The following is a 24,076-nucleotide window of genomic DNA, read 5'->3' as shown; positions in this document are numbered from 1 at the left end:
GAGTGTTGTTGAGACCTCCCTGCAGCAGCAACGTGAAATTGAGTCTGCTGTGCTGACACTGGGATGCCCCCACATGCTCTCTTACCTTTTAACCTCAAAACTCAAGTGTGCCTTTGCCAAAGCCTGTGTTCTTCTCCTCCTGTTGCTCCCACATGTGTTTCTACCACTAACAGGAAGCAGGTTTGAGGTTTCCATTTTCCAGTTTTCCTGACTGTGAAGGATTCCCTGAGGATCAACAGTGATGTCTGACCAAGGCAGCACAGGGAAGTATTAACACTTCACCACTGGCCTTGTCCTAAACACAAGCTGATCCCCTTGGAACAGCTCACAAAATGAAGCCTAAGGGTTCTCATTTCCCTGGAATCCAGCCCCAACAGCCTCAGTGTCCCCATAGAAGAGAGGCCCACAGCAGTGATGCTCAGAATGGGTGCACCAGTCCTTGCTGACATGAGCTGCAGAATGGATATGGTTCATAACAGGATTTCTGCACTTCCATACCCGCAATTGCTTCTGTAATTTCTTATCAATTTCTGTTTCACCTCATAAAGAGCTGGTATTCAGCCTTCATCCAGAAAAGACAACTGGTGTTATGGTTCGGGTATGCTCCTGCATCTTTTAATGAGATGATTTGGAAAGGGGCTTTATAACATTTTCCTTTCTCTTATTCTCTTCAATGTTTTCTTGCTTTAAAGACTACCTTTAAGTATTTGTACTGACTTCCAACAATAAATTCCTTGGAAATTACAATACTCTTACTACACAAGCAGAAGGACTCTTAAAATGGAATAATACTTGATCCTGAGATGTGTAGAGGTTTACCATAAAAACATCAACTTGTAAAAGCAGAAGGTTAATTTAACCAGAAAGAAACATGGAAGCCAAATTAGAAAAGAGTTAAGATAGAATTTCTGTCGTGGGATTCAGAATACTGGCCAATAGCAAGCATTTTTTCCTTTGCAAAGCTTTGTAAGACTTAAGTTAGGTGATGCAGATCCAAAGAAATCCTCATACTTTCAGTCCATGCACATTATCTTTACTGCTACAGTTTTAGCTGTGGTCTGCCAGGTGCTGTTTTCAGAAGCCCTGTGCCCCTACAGAACCATCTCCATGGGCACACACTTCATGGGCAGTTCTAGAAGCACCAAGGACGTGGAATATTATATCAAACCACTCTCCACCTTAGGCTCATGTGTCCTCATTCACATATGGGAAATAATCTAAACTCTTTGCTCACTAGTTGTATTTACATAAAATTAGTACAAGCCCCTAACTACAAAAAAATGAAAAAATAAATATTAGTGTTAATTATCTTTCAACATTAGCTTTTCTACTTAAGAAGCAGTCATTCAAAATGAATGCTACAATAAAAACCAATCTGTATTTTTTTTTTCTTATTTGCCTAAACTTACTGATGGCTTTGATTTTGCCTTCTTTTCTTTTCCTTTGACCCCTTTTCTGTTGCTGGTAAAGTAATGTAAGGTGCCATATTCCATCAAGGCAGCAAACACAAAAATAAAGCAAACTGAAACAAAAAGGTCCATTGCTGTCACATAGGAAACCTTTGGGAGTGACTTCCTAGCAATTGTACTCAGCGTTGTCATGGTCAGCACTGTTGTGATCCCTGTAAAGAAAGAAAAAAAGACAGAAAATGGGAAATGTATAGGTAATCAAATCATATTGTCACAAAAAAAAAAAGTAATCATATTAGCTCTTATTTAATTAATGAGTCATATAAGGACTGACCCACAGGAGGGATCAGTGGGTTCACCTCTGATTACATTCATGTACATTGGTGCTATGGCAAGTATCCTTCCCTATGGATGCAGCATCCTCTCTGGGATCATAGAGAAAGCAGCACATTTCACCTTCCCTTTTAAATCCATCCTATTTTCAGCTCACACTGAACAAACAATGAGATTAAGTTTGTGAAATTTTATAAATCTGACATGAAATGTACACATAAATGAAAAATGGGTACAAATAAGCACACAAACTTTATAAGCACAAGAAAGTCCTTAGCTCGAACTATTAAAATGTTAAAAAGAATGCATTCAGAAATAAAAGGTGTATTATTTATCAATGATTTCAAGCTTATGGTAAACAAAAGAAAAATTAATAATGTTTCCAATTGTCTGCTTCTGAAGAAGACATAGAAGATCAAATTTGATGACATTCACAGCTTTCTGGTCTCATTGTCTAAGTTACCAGCTATGCTTTCAACACTATGTCCTAAGTAATAAAAAATGTTTGCCCTGATTCACTTACATACAAGCTAATTATAAGAACAAATTGGCCTTAATAACTATGTGTTCAAAATATATGCTCAACTGTACATCTCTTCATTGGTTTAGCATTTAGGTTTTAACACTTTCTTCTTATATTTGATGCTTCAGGGAGATGCAAATCCATTTACATAGTAGTCTAAAATTAAGTGTGACCTTTCCTTTGAAGAGCAATACTTGAACACACAAATAATTTTTTATTTACATGCACAAGATTATTTAAAACTTAAACAAAAACAACCAAAATAAAACAAATAAACAAAAAAAAAAAAAGGCATTACACCAGGCTAAAACTGTCTATGGCTCACAAATCACAGCATGGAATCACTGGTCGCTATGGACTGTTCCTGCAGCAGGAAGGCAGTCGTGTTTTTCCAAGAGATTTCCCAATGAAATTACATGCCTAAAGGGGCAAACTGATAACCAGTGTTCTTCAAAAGTGCTTCACTCCCACCAGATACTTTTGAAAATGGATTTGGCATTTCCTCTGTGTAACTAAATATTTAAATATCTGTAATCACCCCAAATCTTTTGCTCTGGGAAACCACAATCTTCCAGGATCTTCCAACAGGTATGAGAAAAAAAGGCCCAGCCTTTTCAGGGTACCAGACCCCAGCACACCTTCCAGATGGGAAATGGCACCCACCATTCCCTATACCGACATCCGTTCAGAGGGAACAAAAAAAACCAAATTTTTCCAGCCTTGTCTGCTATGTGAAAGACATTGGGGGCTGTCACAGGGAGCAAACCTTCAACAGCAAAACAGCTACCTGCCATAATAAACCTGGCTGAGGTTTGGCTTTCTTGTATTAATTTCTCTTTCCATAGAATTGTGTCTATTTGATAGGTACTCTCTTTCTCCTTCTCCAGAACATTTGCATGTAAGAAAAGTCATCCTACAAACTGTCAAGTGATGGCTTTTGCATGTTTACAAGAAAGGAGTTCAGAGTCACCTGCAGGGAGCTGTAAATAAGATATTACAAAAGTTTGTATTCCATCTTGAGTAGATGAAGGCTAGTACTGCTGAACTGAGAGCTTGAAATCTTCAGCTGTGACATCAGAGACAGAGTTCTAGTTTCATGGCATATAAAAAGTACTTTGTAAAAACAAAAAACTGGATACAGAACTAGAAGGATACCAATAGAACACTTTCTTCCTGTTATAACTATTGTATTGAAACTAATCAGAATCCACAATGATGTTCAATGAGTCAAAGAAATCTGATGAAATTTCTGCACCAAGGTCTAAAACTATCAAAAGTAATTTTCACTTATTTATTCGAGACTTTAGACTCTCTTCACTAAATTTTGCAACACTTTCAAACAACATAAAGTTAGAGTCCAAGACTGAGATTTTCTTCCCTTACCTTTTTATTAGGCTACTGAACCGTGCTTGCTCTTGCTTACTTTCTCTCTTGACTCATTAATCTGGCAGGCTTGCTGGTGGTCCAGTTTCAGTGGGAAAGGCAGGGAGTTAAAGTGTGGACTCATGCTTCTGGTAGCAAATTATCTTGTGGGGTGGGAATGGTGTGTTCACAGCAATACAGCTGATCAGGAAAATTAACTCACACCTCTAACTTCCCAAGATACAACTCTCAGCTCTTGACCCCAAAATAGGTCAGACCGCTGTCACTAGTTCTGCTACAAGCATCTGTCCCTGCTAAGCTCAAAGCTGTGTCCTGTGCACTCTGTGTACCCATTTATCAGGCTTTACATGGGGACTGCAACTTTTCTCCAAGGCAGCACAGGAATCCCAAACAGTCAAACTTAGCAGACTGATGCGGTGCTAAACAGATCAGCCAAAATGACACTAACACAGAATTATCTTTGTATTAGAACTTGCAATACACTTCAGAGCTGTCTGTAGTAAAAGCAGGATGTTTTGGGAATTATAGGCCTAACTTCTTGAAGTGCAACTTTGGTTGCAAATTTTCTGTCCTATCCTAAAAGAATAATTGAATAATTCTAGTAAAAAAAAAAAACAAAACCAAAAACAAACAACCCCCTGAAACAAGCAAACAAAAACCAACCAAAAAAACCCAATGCCAACAACACAAAAAAAGCAACAAAAAAACTAAACCAGATTTACACCATTTTTGGTCATGTAGTAATGACTTGATTTGTTCCATAATGCTAATTGTCAGACTAATAATTGCCACATGACAGTCCCTGGAGATGATAAAAAGCCATAAAGAAGAAAAAACGTATTAATGTGAACAACAGCAGACTGACAAACTTGGATCAGGATTTCCATGCTCAGCTTTGCTTCCTTTAACTCTTCCACACAACTACAGCAGGACTCCCCTACTTTTACTGTTGCAGTTCAAAAGAGAGAATGACCAATGGTCACAATCTGAAGGGGCATAAATTGTGGTTAATTTACTCCCTGCTGCACATTTCTTTTCTTTAGGAGTACCAGATCCTTCAAGGCTGAAAAAAGACATTCTTACCCAGAGAAGTCCTTGCAGGAACTGCATCCTTATTGATCCAAAATGACACCCATGAAAGAACAACTGTGAGTATACAAGGAATGTATGTCTGAATAGTAAAATATCCCATACGTCTGCTGAGATCAAAGAATATTGTCATAATAATATAATCACCTAAAAATTAAAAAAAAAAAAACCAAAAAATATTTATATGACATATCATATGGTTTTCAATTGTATCATTATATGTTAGTCTTGATCTAAATAGATATTGCACAAAATAATACTCAACACTGCCTTACCAGACAAGGTATGAGAAATTTCAGTGGTATTTCGTAGCCCTACAAATGCAAACTGATACAACCTCCAGTATTTTGGATCTGCCACTTCAACAGAGGTTTTCTTCCATTTGTATTCAATTTCATTCCTGGGATATCCATCTAGAATGAAACAAAAAAAATCAAACACTAAGCCATAGAATGTACATAGAAAGCACACTTTCTGATCTCTGAAGTTACTTATAAATTAAACCAGAGCTGTACATTAAGTGGATTTGAGACCATCTATAGTCCTTTTGATAAACTTAAAATTTAACCACAAAATAATTGGTCTCAATTTTAAGTCTAGGTACATGTACAATCAATCAAAAACTGTGTAAATACAAATGTTTAGAAAATATCTACATGGTATTCTCAAACTCCAGTAGTAAAAACTGGCTCAGAATCATCACTATTAAATCACAAATGTCATTACATTATCATTAAATGATCAGAAAGAGCTTAAAAGTACACTTCTCAGTACCTAATTTGATTGTTTAGGGTAGACCTCCTGAAAGGAGGCTGTAGCAATACAGGAGTTGGCCTGTTCTCCCATGCAGCCAGTAACAGGGTGAGAGGACATGGCCCCATGTCTGCATCAGGGGAGGTTCAGACTGGATATCAGGAAGAATTTCTTCACTGAAAGGTTGTGAAGCATTGGAAGGGGCTGCCCAGGGAGATGGTGGAGTCACCATCCCTGGAGGCGCTCAGGAAATGACTGGACATGGCACTATGGTTGAGACGTTGGTGTTCAGTCATAGGTTGGACTTGATGACACTGGAATTTTTTGCCAACATTAATGATTGTATGATTACAATAGCACAATTCCCTAGGATTGTTTTAACATAGTTTGCATCAAAAATAGAGCCTGAAGGTAGGGGGTTTGCTCATATAAACTAAGTTCCACTGAAAGGAAAAGGACTTCTACTGATTCAGCATTTATAGAAGCAAGTTGAAGACATATCTTATTCTTCCTTTTAAGTACACCGTATGAAACTAATTCAAAGTTGCAGGCATAAGAAAACAAAGTTTTTCCAGGAGAATGCATTTCCATTAACTGTAATAGGCACTGTATTAGACTCCTAAGCAAAAAGACTATTTTTAAAGTTGCAAAAAATACATGTTATTCAAGTAATTCATTAGTGTATTAAGTAATACAATAAATCCAGTCAAAACATGAATGGTCAGTTCTTTCTTTTGCCTCAAGGCTTTAAAAAGGAAACATTTTCTCTCCTGAGGCCAAAATTTAAGTAAATATAAAGCTGAATGTAAAGAGGACAAAAGTGTTTTACCACGTACAGCTTGAAAACTCCAGAGGACAAGAGTGTTCATCCATAGGAAAATTATGAAGCTGAAGATAACATTCAGCATTAATTGTCAACCTAATTAGAAAAAGATGGGGAAGAAGAAAACAGGTTATATTCAAGAATTCTGACACTTCATACTACATAGTAAACAACATGCACAGAAATAAATTTTGCCAATTAATGGATATTATGAATAGCCTCCTGTGTATCAGGAAAACAACATCCAGCATTAGTACCAAAGAACAAAACAGGAATTATTATTGCATGCAACTTGAGGATCTGTGTTGTTTCAATTGGTATTTCAAGCCATTTCCAAAATTTCAATTGATTTTGGGGCACCTCTCAGCTCTTCAAGAAACAAGGGATAAAAATTAGGGTCTGAAGACAGGGGAAAGAGAGGAGCTTATGATAGCACAAAAAGGAAGCTTTTGTAGAACACATTGATCAAGTCACATGGCATTTGTCATCATTGTATCTGGTGGCTCTACATAAGAGAAAAATTGTGGGGCACACTGGACTTGCTCTATACTCATGGAAGCAGTTCTGGTGAAAAAAGCATTTGGATAGGAAAAGCAAACTATGTTTCTACCTATTTAATGTCTAAGGCATTCAAATCATTTACAACTTATAAACATTTTAGAACTGGTTTAGGACTCATAACTGTCTGAACTAAATCACTTTCTGCTTTTGAAAATGCTATCACGAATTTCCACATGACTTCCAAGGAATAAGTGCAAAACCCAGTTCTGCCACCTTTCACTAGTAAGCCAAAGCAAGGGGCTAGACTTCAAATTGACTTCTTTGCATTTAAAATACCTCCTCCTTTGTTGGCAACACTGTATAGAAAGGCAGAATGTCTTCTAAAATCAACTTTAAAAATTGCCATAATGCTCACATACTTGACTGTGTGCAATGTTTACATATTAGACAAGAGATAGGAAAAGACTCTGAGACATGCTGCCAGATAGTTTTATAAGTCTCTGAACAAAGTATTTATTCTACACAAACTGCCACTATGACCTGACCAAAGGTTTATAAGGAACCTGTGAGAGAAAGGAAGAAAGACCCTTCCCCACCCTTTCAAGCAGAATACTTGCATTGCTATGGAGATCTTTTCCAAATTTTTTAGCTATGGTCTATGCATTTATTGCCTTTACTTTCCACTTTCGATTTTTGGATTGTTAAACACTCAAAGAAAAAGAAAACAAGATGAGCCTTGTGTTCAAAGCACCACAACTAGATCTGGAATCACAGAAGGTGCAATGGACAGACCATGGACACCCTCAGAGGACGTTCGGTAAGGCTGGTTAATATTTTCACCATGTCTGCCCCCTCAATTACCAACAAGGAAAGAGTGGTGATACAGGGGAGCCCACGAACCTGGAGAACTGTCAGATCATATTGTTGTTCCTTCAACAAGCCAGATATGAACCTCTCAAATGTTGTTTTACCTTAGGTCAAATTCAGGCCATATCTTCACCCATACAGATGTTGGTGTGTTGCAGTGCAGGGTGACAGCCTGTTCTGCTGTTCTGTTTCCAGCTCATTGCACTTTATTTCTCATGTTCTGACACAGTAATTCTAACCTATTGCTCTTTGAGGGCTCACATGATTTTTTGCTCATATTTATTTCTTTCTCTTACTTTGAATCTCTTTAGAAATTTTTTTTTTCATTGAAAATGAAGGACAATGGAAGGGTAAAGTCCAAGTATGACTCTACAATTGCTAATTAGAAAAAGAAAAAAAAATTAGCATGTCAACAGAAGGGGCTCTCTAGAGACTTTTATAAACACCAACTGGCATAATAAACCATTTAAAAAGTGCTCTTCAGAGATGTATGCTCTCAAATAATGCATACTACGAAAAAATTAAGTGAAGAGAATCCTTGTAAAGCATTCTAATTCTTACATTTGATACATGAGAAATTCATACATTGTTCATACAACATATACTGCATATGAACAGAGCATAAATGATTGAGAAGAAAGTAATTTAAAGTGGCGCTTTTTGTTTTAAGTAGATAACTAAATAAACAAACTGTTAAGAACAAAATCATATTTATGGCATCCTCTGCATAGACTACTTCTTGATCAGCCCCGACTTATTACAGGATTTGTTCAGCATATTTAGAAAATATGACAGAGATGACCCTAAAATACTTTCTGTAGACTACAGCCTTTCAAGAACTGTTTGAAAAGTGACTCAAAAATCAGTACAGATAGCCTTAAGCTTAAAAGCAGCACACGCATCTCCCATTTGCCAAGTAGAATTATCACCAACATGTTTGTTTATGCCTATTCTGGATGAATAGATCTGCTGATTTTAATAGCTTACAAGTGTAAATATGTTAAGAAGTACGTGCAGGACTGGGGCCTTAGCTTTAATCAAACTTCTTATAATTTTCATTATTTGAAGCATTTAATATTTTACTTACAGAATATAATTTGGTGGAAATTAGATTTTAAAGTATTTCAACCAAAAATAATTTATCTGCAATATATTAGTGACAGACCACCATGATGCTATATACTATAATAGCATCCTTTTTTAAATCTTGCCTGTACCTAAATGAGATCAAAATTTGCTATTACCTTCAGTTGTCCTTAGTCAATTATCTCTGCATTATATTTCAATACTGCAAATTTAATTTTTTCATGATCAAATGATCTTTTTTATTTTCTTATTTAATCAATTCCTTGCAAATTCCTATGGTCCATAACAAAAGAGATGGCAGGAATTTGATTCATATTCATTATTTTCATATTCCTGATCATAACAGGAATATGTTTTGATTATTTTTCTACCCAAATAATAAAAACCCACCTTAGAGTGTACAATACTCTTCCATCACTCCAGATTCGAAGCAAACGGTTTGGAGTTGTAATCCAGTGAGCATCAGATTTCCTTGAGTTCCGGAAGAAAGTGTCTGGGATCCAGATTTTTCCAACCATATTGCTATTAAGCATAAGCACCTTCATTGAGCTGTTAAATTTTAGACGACTGTCATACCAAGTCTGGGCAAAAATTATATCTATAGTGTATTCCTAAAAACAGAGAAACAACCATATCTATGTTTACGTTTACCAACATCGGCAAGCCAACTGTTTTTTGACTGATATAGAAATCCGAAGGCACTTCCTCTATTCTCGTTTGTATTACCATTTGCATAGCAGACAGCAGCCAGGGAACCCAGAATGAGAGACAAAAGATGCACACAGCCTTCTGTCGCTACCTCCTCTCCCCTGACACACACTGATTACTTCAGGAAGAAGATATGTGATGGGAGTGTAACTTGGAAGTTCCCGCACACTGCAATCACCTCTGGGGGCCCTGGACAGAAATTTAAGGGCAACCTTAGTACTTCAGGGTTAGACTATGTTAAGACAGATATTCTATACTTTTAAGAACCAAACAAAGACAGCTTTCAATGTTTTCCCCCAAACTTTTCAACACACAAGTTAACATTTTTCAAGAAATTTCAGATTATGAAGAATTCATGAATATGTGGAAATCAAACATGCCAGTTTGCAGAACTATCTGTTACCATCTGCCTTGTACACCTACCAACATACACACAAAAGTATACATAATCATAATCAAGAAGGAAATTTCCCTGAAGAAATTCCACTTTACTTGTTAAAGCCTCAAGGAAGTCCTTCTGTAATAGAAAATCAAATTCCTCTGTAGACTTATGGCCAGAAAAGAAAGGTGAAAACCAAAATAAATAGATAAAAGGTAACCTCATTTTATGAAATAATTCTTGACACAGTAAAACTTGAGAGGGATATCAATACAGATGCATTAAAAATTCTTCTTTCTGAAGAATCCAGCCAGTCGTTTCTGCACTTCAGACAAAGGGGTAAAGCAGCAGCTCTCCGTGTTGTCAGAGCTCTAGACCATACTCCGACCTTAATGGCAACAGTCTCCCTACCCCACAGCAGATGTGATCTTTCCTGCACAGCTGCCCCATGAGGGCTTCAATGAGAACTGGGCAGCTCCCCTGCAGGGAAAGAGCTGGAGGCCAAGCTGAAACACTGGGTGCTGGTTGCTCACCTCTCAGTTATGGGTTGAATGGACAGGAGAAAGTGAGGAAGAGACGGTGTCCACACTCTTGCTTGAGCCAAAGGGGTAAGCACTTGTTTACTTGGTCAATAAAAACCCATAGTGCAGTCAATCAATTCTGTTTTTAAATGAAAGCTAAAGGCTTCATTGATTGGAGTGGATTTTTTTTGTTCATTTTCCTTTTAAGCAATCACAGCAGCCAACTGTACAAGTTACAGGTTCCTCACTAGCTTCAGCAACTGATACCACCCATCTCTTAGGAAAGTTTGAGAAATTTGGCACTTCATCCTTGAGAAGTACCAAGGCAGATATTCAAGAACTATCTTAATCTCTCTTAATTTTCCCACCTCTCCAGATGGGAGAAGTTACAAATTCAGGAAACGGATATGCTAGAGGGAGGTTTCCTCTTGCTCTGTGATGTATGGCAGATGAATTACCACCTGGTAACTTAGTGTTTTCCAAAGGTTATGAACAAGTAATGCATGAGGCAAACAGTGGAGAGACAGAGAGAACAAAAATACTATAAAAATGTAGTTTTAAGGTGACTTTGTTCTAAAACGTTGCATATTTCTTGAGAGTCACTGCCATCAGAGGAAGATTCTGAAGGTCAAAACAAGTCCTTGACTTATTTCTTTTTCTGCAAACAGAATTCCAGATACCTGTGAAAACCCTGGAACTGTTTAAGCTTAAAATTCAGCTTTCTGTGCTTATTTGTAGTTACAACTGAAAATGAAACTTGCCTTGCTGTAGTATGAAGGAGAGCCCAAGGCAGGGCACCAGAGAAGTGTTTTAATGGGCTTTAATGGGACAGAATGAACAAAGATTTATGCATTGCCTTTACAATACAAATAGGAGAAATGAAAAAAGAAGCGAGCAGAATCAACAGACATGATGAAATGTATGAAAAGTGAAGACCATCTGAGTTTGAAGGTGCTACTCTTAACAGCCACTTCACAGTAGCAATGACTGGTTTGAGAAAAAAAATTTATCTAAGTCATTATAGTCAAATCCACCCAAGCAAGAAAACACAGCTTGTCATAGAATACCTGCAACCCTAATAAATTAGACTAAAAAAGGAAGATTATTTTGAACACAAAGAACAAGGGAATGGCCTCAGCAGACTCAGATGCTTGTATTCTTTTGCCTTTCAGTATTAAATGTGCAGGTTTGTATCCTGCTAACTCCAAACAGCAGCACTGTGCCAGCTACTAAGCAGAAAAATAGTTCTACCTCAGATTAAACCAGCATGTATTAGAGAAGCTGTTTAGAAAACCCTTGGGGGAAAAAAAAAACAAAAACAAAACAAAAAAACCAAACCAAAACCAAACCAAAACAAAACCAAAACAAACAAACAACAAAAAAAACAAAACAAAACAAAAAAAACAAAAAAAAAACCCCACCAAGAATAATTCTTCATGATACATAGTCCGGTCGGCTGTCTGTCTCTGCCCAGACACGCATAGGGTGGTTCTGGGGCAGCCCGCGTTTCAAAGGACGAGTCTGGACTCTTCAGTTTTTCGATCTTCAGATTGTTTATTATTTCTTATCTACAGAATTTTCTTTCTGCCCAGCAGAGGTCTGACCTGCAAGGCAGCCAAGGGCACTCTGACCACCCACGGGGTGGTTGTGTCTTTTTATACTAAAAACCTTATTTACCTTTATTATATTTATATTTACCTTTATTTCCCAATACCTTTCTCCCATATTAGCAAGTGCACCTTCACCATGGACCAATCCCCAAGTGCCAACATCACCACAGAAAATGGATGACAAGAAGAAGAAAGAAGAAGGACAAGACACACCCTGATCCCTCCATCTTGTCTCCATAACCCCCTGTACCACAACTCTAAAATCTATATTTCACCCTGTAAATACATCATTCCTGCACCATTCATTCCCAAGTGACTCTCATGTCCTCAAAGAGGTGGCAAATCCATAGAGGGATCGAAGTCAAGCCACCAGACGCTCCTGGCAACATTCCAGGATTTCCGAGCCCCCCAAGGGTTCTCTTGGTAGCTCTGGACATCCGGAGTGACGTGCTGAGTTCCCACAATACATTTATAACTCTTCAAAAATAACCCAGTACACAATAATTTAATGTCAGAAAATTAGTAATGTCTTGTTTCCAAGCATGTTGCTGTATGTCAAATGAGATCCAAGTGCTAGCCTCTTGTAACACACCTGAAGAGACTTGTCCTCCTTGTATAAACTCACACTTCTGCACTCAGACACATCCTTCTCCCTCTCCCTCTGGAATCAGCCAACTACAGGCATAATCCTACCATGCATCCCACCTGAAAGACATGGACTTGCAGCCTCATGGTGGGAGGCAGCAGCAACTCACCCTGCTCTTTCGGAAGGAACCCAGAGATAGTGCTCTGATTTCACCCAAGAACATTTATTCCACTTCTACCATCTGCCTTGGTGACATTACTAACTAATTCTTCAGCGTATCTATTTACCCTAAGACCTCTCTGAGGGTACATAACACATCTTGAGGCAGCACATAATCTTCACAAAATGCATCTTACATGTGACCACATTTTTATCCCAAAATATTTCCTACTTCCTTTTAAGAGTGGGAAATCTGGGTCCCTAAAAGTTATTAAAAATTAGTAGAAAAATCACCATACCGTCTTTTCTGAGAGTACTTTATTTCTGAAACAAGATGAATAAAAGCCCTATCTTTTTTCAGAGATTGCATAAGCAAGCATAACAGCAACAAGATTAATGCAATATTCTTTTATTGCAACACATCTTTCTAGCCAACTATCTTGCTTTCCTTGTTTTCTTACAAAATTTAAAATTAACACTTCTATCACTTCTACTAGTCTTTGATGAAACTCACCATTTAATGCCACTGTGCAACCATAAAAATTGGTTTACTACCCTCTCTTTCAAATTAAACTAATGGCAAAATAGGCATGCAGAATAAAGTGGAATCCATCTATGGCTGCGTTAGTCACAGCTTATTCATATTTAACCTCACAGGGTCCAAGAACAATGGCACATACTGGCTCCTATTTGGCATTTGATTAAATCTCTGAGTACTTTTTTTCACAGCTGGCATGGAGTGCCCACCTGCCTAATTATTTACAGATAACTTCAATCCTCCTCCATCTCTATCCTCTCTAAAAGATCTTAGCAAACTCCAAAGGCTGGGAACAGTGTGACTAATCAGAGATTACCATTAAAGGGCCAGGCAGGGCACAAACTGTGACTACTGAAAAACAGATTCATAGCCTCAGTGGAAGTCATTTAATATATAAAAACAATTACTTCAAACAAAGCAGGAACAGCTACTGAAGGGGGATAAATAAAATCCTCAATACATTTCATTGTCATGAACAGTTCAATTAAAGTCAGACTTTGAAAAAGGTCAGTGGATTGCTTTTTTTATTTACTGGAAAGCTGTGAAAGAAAGAGAGTCAGATATCATCTAATACGATTGTTTCTGTTTCTCAACTGCACCACACAAATTCCAATATAATATCAATAAGGATAGGAAAAAATGTAGCAAAAAGAAATAAAGAATTTTTGTATATTTTCCCTGACAGTCCAACAACTGATTTGATATTCCAGAATAAAAAAAAAATTTGGAGAAGGCAAGTAACAAGTAGCTAAATTGTTGGCTGGATTATATTAAATGCAACACATTTTGTCTGAGAACAGAAGAAAGTTGCCTAGTTCTGTTTTCTGAAACAGAAAATCAAGAAAGAGTCCCAAAACCAAACTCAGAACTAAAAAAAATTTTTGCAAGCTACAGACTTCCAATACAGCTAATGACCAGCGAATTTAATAGAAAAATAAATAAAAACATATTCCTATCATTTCATCTTTGCTCAGAAACCCACCACAGCTTTTCTACTAGATTCAAAATTTTGTGTGAAGGACAGTTCAGTGTTCCTGTAATGGCATATTTTGAAATCTGTTTCATATGGAGCCTCTCAAAGCAGTTGAACTAACAAGTAGATATGACTTTAGTCAGGTGTTTTATCATTCTATTCAGCATTCTAATTTCTTAAACTGGAATTCAATGTCAGTGAGGCAGGGAATTTTACAGCAAAAAAAAAGAAAGGGAAACCAAAGAAAGCATTCTACCAGCCTATATGTTTTCACCATAAGAGATGTGATTTAATACCAAATACCAATTTAGTATTCTGATGAAAAGATTTTAAAAACAAAAAAAAAAGTCATAAACAAAACCAGTAACCACAAGCTTTCCTAGGAGGTAAGCACAAAATAAAGCATCAAGAATTAGTCAATTTATCTTCATCTGCCCAGGGGGGTGCCAATAAACACTCGTAACCTTTACCTTTTCCCTCACCCAAATTTCTTTGAACATCAATAAGGGGCCATAAAGTAATTTATTAAAATACTTAACCTATCCTTGATGCATAACCTCTAAACAAAATGTTGAAAATGTGGCTACTCTGCCTGGTAGGTTACTTTAAAAGCCCTTTAAAGAGTTTTTTTTAGCTGCTTCAGGGCCAACAGTGGTTTCAGAACTTAGTCCCCATGGCCGAGACCAAAGAAAAAGTAAAATTTTTTGGTTTATTAAGCCATTTTTGTTTGGTCTCTAAAGCAATCTGAACTTACTGACCTTAGGGTGAAACCTAAGAGATCCAACAAACCACAGTGCTTCTGACACATACCTGTAATATTACATTAATGATGCTGCAGCCATGCAATTAACAGAATTCATGCAGTGAACAGAAGTGCATTGTGTCTGCTTCCAGAGTTTTAATCAGTCAGATTGCTATAACTGTACAGATAATCACACTGGAGGATGCTGTGAGAACATACAGGGTAAGTGGAAATATGGCAAATCATATCTACAGAAGGTGAGGGAGTACAGCAAGACCTACATAGTCACAATTCAGGAAAAAAATCTCACTCTTCACATCATAATTTGGCATCTGTGCGAATCTAGTCCTTATTTTGAACATGCAAATTGACAGATGCAAACAACAAAGGCAAGACTTATTTCAATGTTTTGTAGATTATGAGCTATCATTAAAATCCTGCCAATAGTGAAAGGATTAGCTAGAAAAGAAACTTAAGCACTGCAGAAAAATCTACGCTTTTATTTCATCAGATTTGGTCATTTGAAGAGAGCATAAGGAGAGGAAGTAGACAAGTTATATACATAATCTATATACATTCTCATGGTAAAAATTATATAAAAAATTTTAATTTACTTTTCAATAGAATTTTGAATATTTCAGCCAGTAGCTCTCATGAACAAACATTAAACTCTAGAAAAAACTAGAGAACTCAGAACAAAACAAAATAAAAACCCACAACAACAACCAAAAAACACCCAAAAACTGAAAAAAAACCAAACTGAAACAAAAAAAACCCAATCAAACAAAAAAGCCCCACAAAAATAGAAAGAAACCAACTACCAAATGTGTAAATACATATATATATATAAAACCACATGAATAAATGGATTAAGGATTTGGCTTAGAGATTGTCAATAGTGATTTATCTGCTCCATTGACTGTACCTTCTAAAGTAAGCATCTACATTTACCTTGCTGTAATTAGAGACACTCTAGCCAAAACTGGACGCACAGGCAACTTTAGCAGCAAAGCCTTACATTACTCAAGCATACATGGTTTTGTAGTTTCTCTTTAGAAGCAAAGGGAATACTTCACCGTTCAGTGTGGTGCAACTGTTTTGAAAGCAAGACTAACTGCTCACCTACTGTTTGGTCTTTAATGTACATGGTTTTCCTGCCATGGTTAAAAATCCCAACACTGATGGCAGACAGACTTATTTGTGGCTTGGTTTCTACTCTGCAACTCCTGTAAAATACATGATCCCACATGAAATACAGTATACCTTTTTGGTTTTCTGGTTGATGGGGCAGAAATCACCTTCAAACACCAATCATCTGCTACACTATACAAGATAAATAATATAAAAGAGCACGTATAGCCATGAAGAACTTCGTAAAAGGAGCCTCTACTTACTTACTAGTCTTACTGGTCTCAAGAACATAACCTGTTGTGGGGATAAAACTCTACACTTGAGACACCACTGTTATTCAAAAAGGCAACATTTCAATCAGCATTTTCTGTATGCTTGTGAATGACACACTTCAATATAGCCCAAGAAAAAGTGTTTTAAATGTGCATTCTCCGTGGTGGTCTAAATAAGCACCCAGATGTGAAAGACTCAATGAAATTTAAAATTGGGCAAAGTAAGTACCCTTACCTTCTCAGCGAAGTGCTATGTAATACTTACACTAACATTAGTCTCGGTTTAGATCATCTCAGATCATAACTGAACTATGCAGGCACTCAATATTGCTTATACAGGATACATAACCTCTGCAAGGAGCTGATGGCCTGAATTTAGCATAAAAGGCAAGATTTGGAAAGCCAACGGGGGCATAATTACAGATAACAACTTTAGCACGACATGAGCTTAATTCTTTGTGATATTTTGTAACCTTCACAGAGGGGGAAAAATGGGAAATGAGCAAAAGGAAAAGTAAGTTTAAACAGAAACAAAATGAGAAACAATGAAGTTGCTTTGCAGACATTTTTAGGAAGTTTCTTTCAAGCATAAAGGGCAGCTTGGGAGAAATTAATATAAAAAGTTGAAAGCATGGGAGCAGAAACTAGCAAGATCTGAGGCAGGAAATGGCCTCTTGAGGAAAAAAAAAACAACTAAAAATCGCTGAGGACAGGTTTTGAAGTACCTTGAAAGTGAAAGGGAATAGTTTATGTGTGAAATATAATGAAAGAGAAGTCAAAAGAAGAACCTGAACAAGAGATAAGTCAGGAGAAAAAGTGGAAAGTTCTACCTGTAGGACATCTTTAGATGCTATGAGTGGAGCCAAGCTGCAGCTGGAAAGGTTACAGAAATATGTAGCGTAACAATGGGGATTTGGACAAGAGTTTTCATGCAATGGGTTAAAAAATAAAGAAATATAAAATCTCTTTGTATTCAGAATTTGCAAGACTAAAATTGAGACTACTCCTGGTTCTAAGACTCATACATCATAGAAAATTTTTAGATTCCAGTCCTCAATGGCAAAAATTAATGATTATTCACAGCAACTGAGAGTGAATAAGGCGTGAAAATTTGTAAGCTTTAAAGCTGCAATTCAGCCATATTGAGCTAACAAAACAACTGTGAACACATATGAGTGACACAGGACAGAACTAAGATTCCTTAGGACAAAAGGAGACACAGAATAGCAGGCTATTGACAAAGAAAGGTGTCTAAATTTGTGCATTAAACTTCCAAGAAGAAACTGAGTGCAGGAGAAGAAAAGGTGACCATAGAAGACATACGGTGCAGAAGCAACAAAGGAAAAGCTTTAAGAAATACATTCACATCAATACTTAAATAGACAAATGCTACGAACACAAGAAACTGAGACTTTATCACAACACACTGACAGATTGACCACAGGTAAAAAGGAAGCTTTTTCAGAATTGTTGCCTGGCCCTATCCACATCCACAGCTCAGCACTCCTGCCATTTCTATAACAAGTTACAGTATCACAGATTAGCCCTGTGCAACTACAGAGCACTTATGTATGAAAGCTCAGGTACTTCAGAGGCAGTTTGGTTATTGCTCTGGCTGTGAATGCTAGGAATCTGAGATGAAACAAACAGGATTTCCAAACAGTGTGCTGGCACACTCTACTGAAATCAGGGGAGTGAAGTAAAAATAAACAGTAGTTGTAGTAGTATTAGTACTACTACTACTACTCTATTGATTATTATCATTATTGCCACCATGCCAGATGTGGCTTAAGTGATGCAGTGGTACAATACAAAACCAGTATTTCCTAAAGCATAAACTAATCTAAGATTTAAGAACAAACCACAGCACAAAAAGACTTACATAGCAATGCTATTACATGGCACATAGAAGGCCATATTTTACAGCAAAGAGCATGGATTTTCCTAGTGGACTTGTGTGGAACCTTCAGTACCTCTCCTGGCTTCACACTTATTAAAGGAAAATTAGTAAACTGCAGCTGAAAACAGGAAAAATACTGAATGCTGTTTAAAGTCAGGACTAAAAAGATGTCCGTTTGCTGCTTTGGTTTCAGAAGGCTACAGCAACACATGTGAGTACAGTAGAGTACTTTAACTGTATTTTCTGTACAGTAACTGTTCAGCACATTAATTGTACAGTAACTGCATTTTCCCTCACCCCTCACCATTCCCTTCAAATTGATCACAGGGATTGGGACCAGCTGCTGAAAAGGAACTGCTATGCTGTCCCAGTACGAGCAGAATACTGCATGTATTTGGCTGATTCTCCCTGAACAAGAAAATCTTAGAAGTATTTTCCAATTACAGTAATCAAACTGCAAGAACCAGATTAATCAATTAAAGCTAATCTTTTGAGGGAATAAAAAAAAAGAGAGAACAATCATTAAATTGTACTTGTGAAGTATTACTCAATTTCTAGAGATGGTTACACAAGAAATGCTAGCAGAAATATTTGGTTTGACTTTTAAGTATAATCCATAAAAAAACCCCACAATGCTCAAGGCTACTGAAAAAAATATTTACTCAGCTGCTGTCATGAACAGCATCTGTCAATCTCAAACAGTCATCTGAGTAAGCCAATTAACCATGATCACTTGCAGTGCTGACAGGCACCACAATGATTGGAATCTATCTTCCCTAATTGAAATAAAAATGTACATTGGGAAAAATAATTATAACTTCTTTCAAAGAAGATACTGTACAATAAAAAACAGGTAATATTCAAAGACCCATTGGTACTTTTGTCCTGTCTTATGAACAAATTGATCACAGAGTTCCTGCCATTTGAAAGAGAATTAAACCAAATTGCATTAAGTGTATATACTTGACTTTTCAAGAGTTTCCATTACTTGCACACTGAATCCACACAACCTTTAGGGAACCTCACAAATTCTCAAGTATGGGCCAAAGTGCATCCCTCATGATCTTCCTTTCATTCAGGAAGCTGCCAGTTTTTCCAGGAGGATGATGTGGGAGATGGTGTAAAATATTTTACTGAAGTCTAAATAGAACACAGCCTTTCCCTCATCAACTAAGCTGGTCACTTTGTCATAGAAGGAGATTTGGTTGGTCAACCTTGATCTTACTTTCACAAGTCCATGTTGGCTGGGCTTGATGCCCTGGTAGTCCTGAATGTGCCATGTAATGGCACTTAGCTGCATTTTATATGGTTGTTGCACAGTACATAGCACAGACTAGCTCTAAAAGACAGATTCAAGTCTTTAGACTTAGTATTAGAAGCCTAAATACTCTAGTGATCCAGACACTTGTTTAAAGTATTTACTCAGGATGCAGATGCCTGAAGAGATCACAAGATCTAGGAAAATGCATCTTAATCATGGAGTGACTATAGAATCTAAAATAGTTTGTAGATCTTGCTAAATAGTAAAAGCCAAAACACAACAGCCTTCAAAAACAAACTCGAATGAATGTCATGCATAGACCTCAATTATGAAAGTGGAAGTTTATCAAATAGCAACAGGAAAATAGACAATTAAAAAAACAAATCTGTTTGTTCTCATAGTATTCACATATGTTCAGTACTCATATATATTCTCTAAAGCTTTCAGACAAACATACTCCCAGATATGCTGCTTCAGCATCACTGTCAGAAAAAACAGCCTCTGAAGAATGTACACAGGTTACTGGAAAAAGAAGTCTCTACTACTTGCTAGATCCTCCTTACACATCCTCCCAGTTTCCTTCCACAGTAAGTTAATTCAGAAGAGGATTAGACAGAGAGAAGCAAAAGAGAAAGACTGCAGAAGGGAGACAGACAAAACAAAGACACCACTTACACTGGACATGGAAGCTGGAAAATGTTCCCCGCTCCGTCACTCTTATGCTGTCACAGATTTCATTACATACAGTCCTGGCCTGGGACATGGACTTCCCTGCCACAGCCCCAGGCAATGCCAACCCTAAACTGGTTAGACCATTATGCTAGAATGAGTATCCTTTGCCACAGACCTGCACCTTTTCCCACAGTATCTAAGTACCACTGGATTTTCTGGCTTGGCTTCCCATCACTGAAAGTTTCTGTTCTCCACCCCCACATGATGACACATGTCTAAACCACAAGATTCTTAATAATAATTGAGAATTACTGCACTCTCAGGAAATTCTCAGAAGCCCTCTGCACTGGCATGCTCTAGCCTCTGAACAAAACTTTTCTCTGTCATGCAAATTCAATACTGTCAGCAATTCTGTAGGGAGGAAGTAAAGGAGGTAAACTCAAAATCACCCGAAGGCAAGGCCCCTTCTTAGTCCTGGGCAGAAGTCATGCCAAAAGGCCTTTCTAAAGCCTCCCCCATTTCATACAACACACAGTCTGAGAGAGCTAAGACAATCCCACATCCCCAACTTCCTCGTAAAGGCTGTTACTTCAGTGTCGGTACTAAACAGATAGGTCAGATCTCCAAGGTGCACCACAAACTAGGTGAGATGTATTTCTTAACTTCTAGGAAACCAGTCATTTATACATACACACACTGAAAAGGATACAGAAATGGAAAAAGAAGAACAAAAGAGTTATTCAAATTTTGATTTGAATGAATTTGAAGAAAAACTAAACAATAGATCACTTCACCGAAAATAGTTTTGGTCAAATACTGCATCAGTTGTTCTTTTTCTGAAGAGTAGCTCTAGGAAATCAAACCAGGCCAGAAATAAAACAGATATACACAAATATTGTCGAAATGTTCAACACAAAATAAAACAAGGACCTGATACAATGGACTCTGTGTGACCTGACTTTTTAAAAGAAAAACTATTTTTAAAATTACAGCAATTTCAAACAGAGGGACTAAATGTATCTCTGCAATAACTACAATCATATCCAACAGCATAAGAATACACAGTAAGAAATAAAGAAAAATTTGAATGAGATTAGAATTATTTCATAATAGTAACCCATAGCAACATGCAGATGATATTTTGTGTCAATAATCAGAACTTACCATATTGATTGGGTCAACTGGACCGATGCTGTTAACATAGACATCTGTTTCAATCACTGTAGTTCTCACTAAACAAAATAGTAACCATAATAATTACATATTTCATTAACTCTGTGCATTGTTAGCGCAATTTAATTTATTTAACTAAAAACAGTGCATCTGGTATTCTTTTATTAGATTCAGAACAATTTAATTTCTGTTTTTTTCATTTTGTAAAGGATCATATATGACTTGGCTGTCTTATTTCATATGACTTTTTAGAAATATCAACTTTAACTTTTTAGTTCATAATGCAAACTCCACCTGTGCTTTTTGATCAATATAAGACAGATCAAAAAGGCACAGAAAGGAAAAACAAATAAAACAAAAAAACCCAAAAACTCTCTTCCAATATAAAAATGCAGTCCTAAAAAGAAAACAAGTTTGGAACATTTTTTTCATAAAACAAACCATGAGGTCTGGGACAAATGTGTTTACCAGCTGCAAGGAATCAATATGAAGTGCCTTCTATCAATTTCTACTGAGAATATGTAACAGATAAAAAATAACTGTTCACCACAGGTTTCTTCAAGTCATAAAGCCACAGCACACCTATGGATTATTAATGCTCTTTCATCAGCTTGATTATTACACTGGTTAAAGGACCAAATTGAAAGCTCATCAATTAAAGTTATTTAAAAGGTAAACATTACCAAACTTATTTTTCTTTAAAAACAGGGCAAACACTTTCACTGTGCAAACAAAAAACCAAAAACTTTAAAAAATGTATTCCAGTACAGAATGTACTCTCTACTCTGTACATTTTCAGAAGGATGCACAGTCTAAGAGTGTCCATAAAAGGCACACCTGAAGTACAGGAAGCTCTCATAGCTCATTTTTTTCCTCCTAACTGGTTTATACAGAAAAAAGGGCACAAATGAAAGAGGAGAGGATGCATTCTAATTTCATCATTTTACCAAGCATCTTCTGGTTTGCGCTGGAGAAGCAGAATGTGGACACAAGAGAATATATGTCCTTGTACCCAATGGAATGAAGAGGGATAATAATAATAGAGCTCTGCTAGTCCTTTTATGGTGTGGCACAATAAAACAAGCATCTCTTTCAAGCTGCAGATAAAAAAAAAGTGGGAAGGTAAAAAAAAAAAGGCATTTTGATTTCATAGGAGAGGGACCCTAGGTCATCAGATTTACCTTTTTTATACAGCAAAAGCCAAGGGTTTAACAACAAACCTAATTTCTGAAAACTTTAACAGATATACAAGAAGCAAGACTGTAACAGTGACCTCCTTGACAACTACAATGACAGGCAAGATGCATTTCCTAAATATCCCAAGATACTTTTTCCCTGCCAAGCTCACTTGGGAGGAAATTTGCCCTGATTCCAAATCTGGTTAATGGTGTGAACATAAGCCTGACAGAAAGACACACTAGTGAGGCTGCACAAAGGTTTTTCTGTACGACCACAGAGCACAGAGTCACTTGATCACCATACTGTCCCCAGCATGCTTCAGAGAAAGTTTAAACAGATTCTGGAAACCAATTTATTTCCTGGGGGAAAAAATAAGTACTTCCTGCAATGATACTTATGGGTCCCTTCCAACTCAAAATATTCTGCAATTCTGTCATTCTTTGATTCTGAGCTACAAATGTTTCCAATTTCTGCAAAGCTCATAAAGGAAGGGAGACAACACAAGAACCCATACACATAGACTGAAATATCAGAGTAAGAAGTTTATAATGTGTGTATTTAGTCATATGTCTAACGAAATCCTTTTGACATATATCACATTCTGCAAATGGATATCCTCTTCCTTTAATTTGCAATCCTATTTATTTTTATAACAGCAGCCCCACTGCTAGAGCAGAACACAAGGAGGTGGATTAAAGTATATCTTGCCTTATTCCTCAAGTAATGTTGAATACTTCATTGAAATACAACTCACAGGATTCCTTCTCCTCCACCTCCTTTTTTCCCCTCTCAATTCGTTATACTGAAGGAGCTAAATACTCTGCAGATGCAGCCACTCCTTTCCAACAGTATTTGTGTCATCTGCCAGCATAACTACAGAAATGAATTACTAAAATAATTCAAAATATCATTATTCCTGATCAAAAATTTCCTATGAGACCACACTATAGATATCCCAGCCACTGGGATGTTTATTAACAACTAAATTTCAAACTCTGTCAGTGACACAGTTTTTAATGGGGGCTGTGTCAATTTTAAGAAATTCTGACTTGCATCTTGCAGTACTTCATCTGCCACAAGGGCTTTCCTGTAGTGGGCCACTCAGTTAATTTTCCCAGTTCCATACTGCTCTGAGTAAGATTACAAGATGCATTAAGAGCTAGTGAACAGTTTAAAAATCTGCCTCTGTTGAAATTATTTTAATTGACATAAATGATCCAGAGAGAGAAACTCAATTCAAGAGGACTGGAAGAAGCTTATTTTGTTACCTTAGTTATTCTGTATGGTACAGAGAAATGTACTTCTGAATTAGAAGGATTAATTAATACTTCTTGTGTTCTTGAACTAGAAGTGATAACAGTTCATAAAAATTACAAATGCTGGAGGAAAATATCTTCTTGATACTTTGAGAAGAACAAATTGAGAAGATTTTCCAACCCTGACTGCTTCCTATTTTACTTTAAAACTTGCTATCAGCCCTGAAAACACAAGTAGGAAGAAGGCTA

General features: G+C 36.9%; 1 protein-coding gene across 4 annotated transcripts in view; it reads right to left on the bottom strand.

Moving 5' to 3' along the window:
- GABRG1 (gamma-aminobutyric acid type A receptor subunit gamma1) overlaps nucleotides 1–24,076 on the bottom strand; it is a 60,588-nt gene that overhangs the window by 12,787 nt on the left and 23,725 nt on the right. For 2 of the 4 annotated variants that reach the window (XM_071432457.1, XM_071432456.1), the window contains exons 3-8: nucleotides 21,384–21,451; nucleotides 9,158–9,378; nucleotides 6,327–6,409; nucleotides 5,013–5,150; nucleotides 4,732–4,884; nucleotides 1,410–1,621 (exon numbers count right to left, since the gene is read on the bottom strand). In XM_071432457.1, the coding sequence (XP_071288558.1) occupies nucleotides 1,410–1,621; nucleotides 4,732–4,884; nucleotides 5,013–5,150; nucleotides 6,327–6,409; nucleotides 9,158–9,378; nucleotides 21,384–21,451 (875 nt within the window). Of the gene's footprint in view, nucleotides 1–85; nucleotides 1,622–4,731; nucleotides 4,885–5,012; nucleotides 5,151–6,326; nucleotides 6,410–9,157; nucleotides 9,379–9,493; nucleotides 9,665–21,383; nucleotides 21,452–24,076 lie in introns of those variants that run through there. The other 2 variants (XM_071432459.1, XR_011680018.1) reach the window with 2 other exon arrangements.

This window comes from Agelaius tricolor, unplaced genomic scaffold (assembly GCF_023055355.1).
Source record: "Agelaius tricolor isolate 1412-34295 unplaced genomic scaffold, bAgeTri1.0.p SCAF_8, whole genome shotgun sequence".
Taxonomy (NCBI): domain Eukaryota; kingdom Metazoa; phylum Chordata; class Aves; order Passeriformes; family Icteridae; genus Agelaius; species Agelaius tricolor.
Note: the sequence above shows the minus strand (reverse complement) of the source record. Positions and strands in the feature narration are given on the sequence as shown.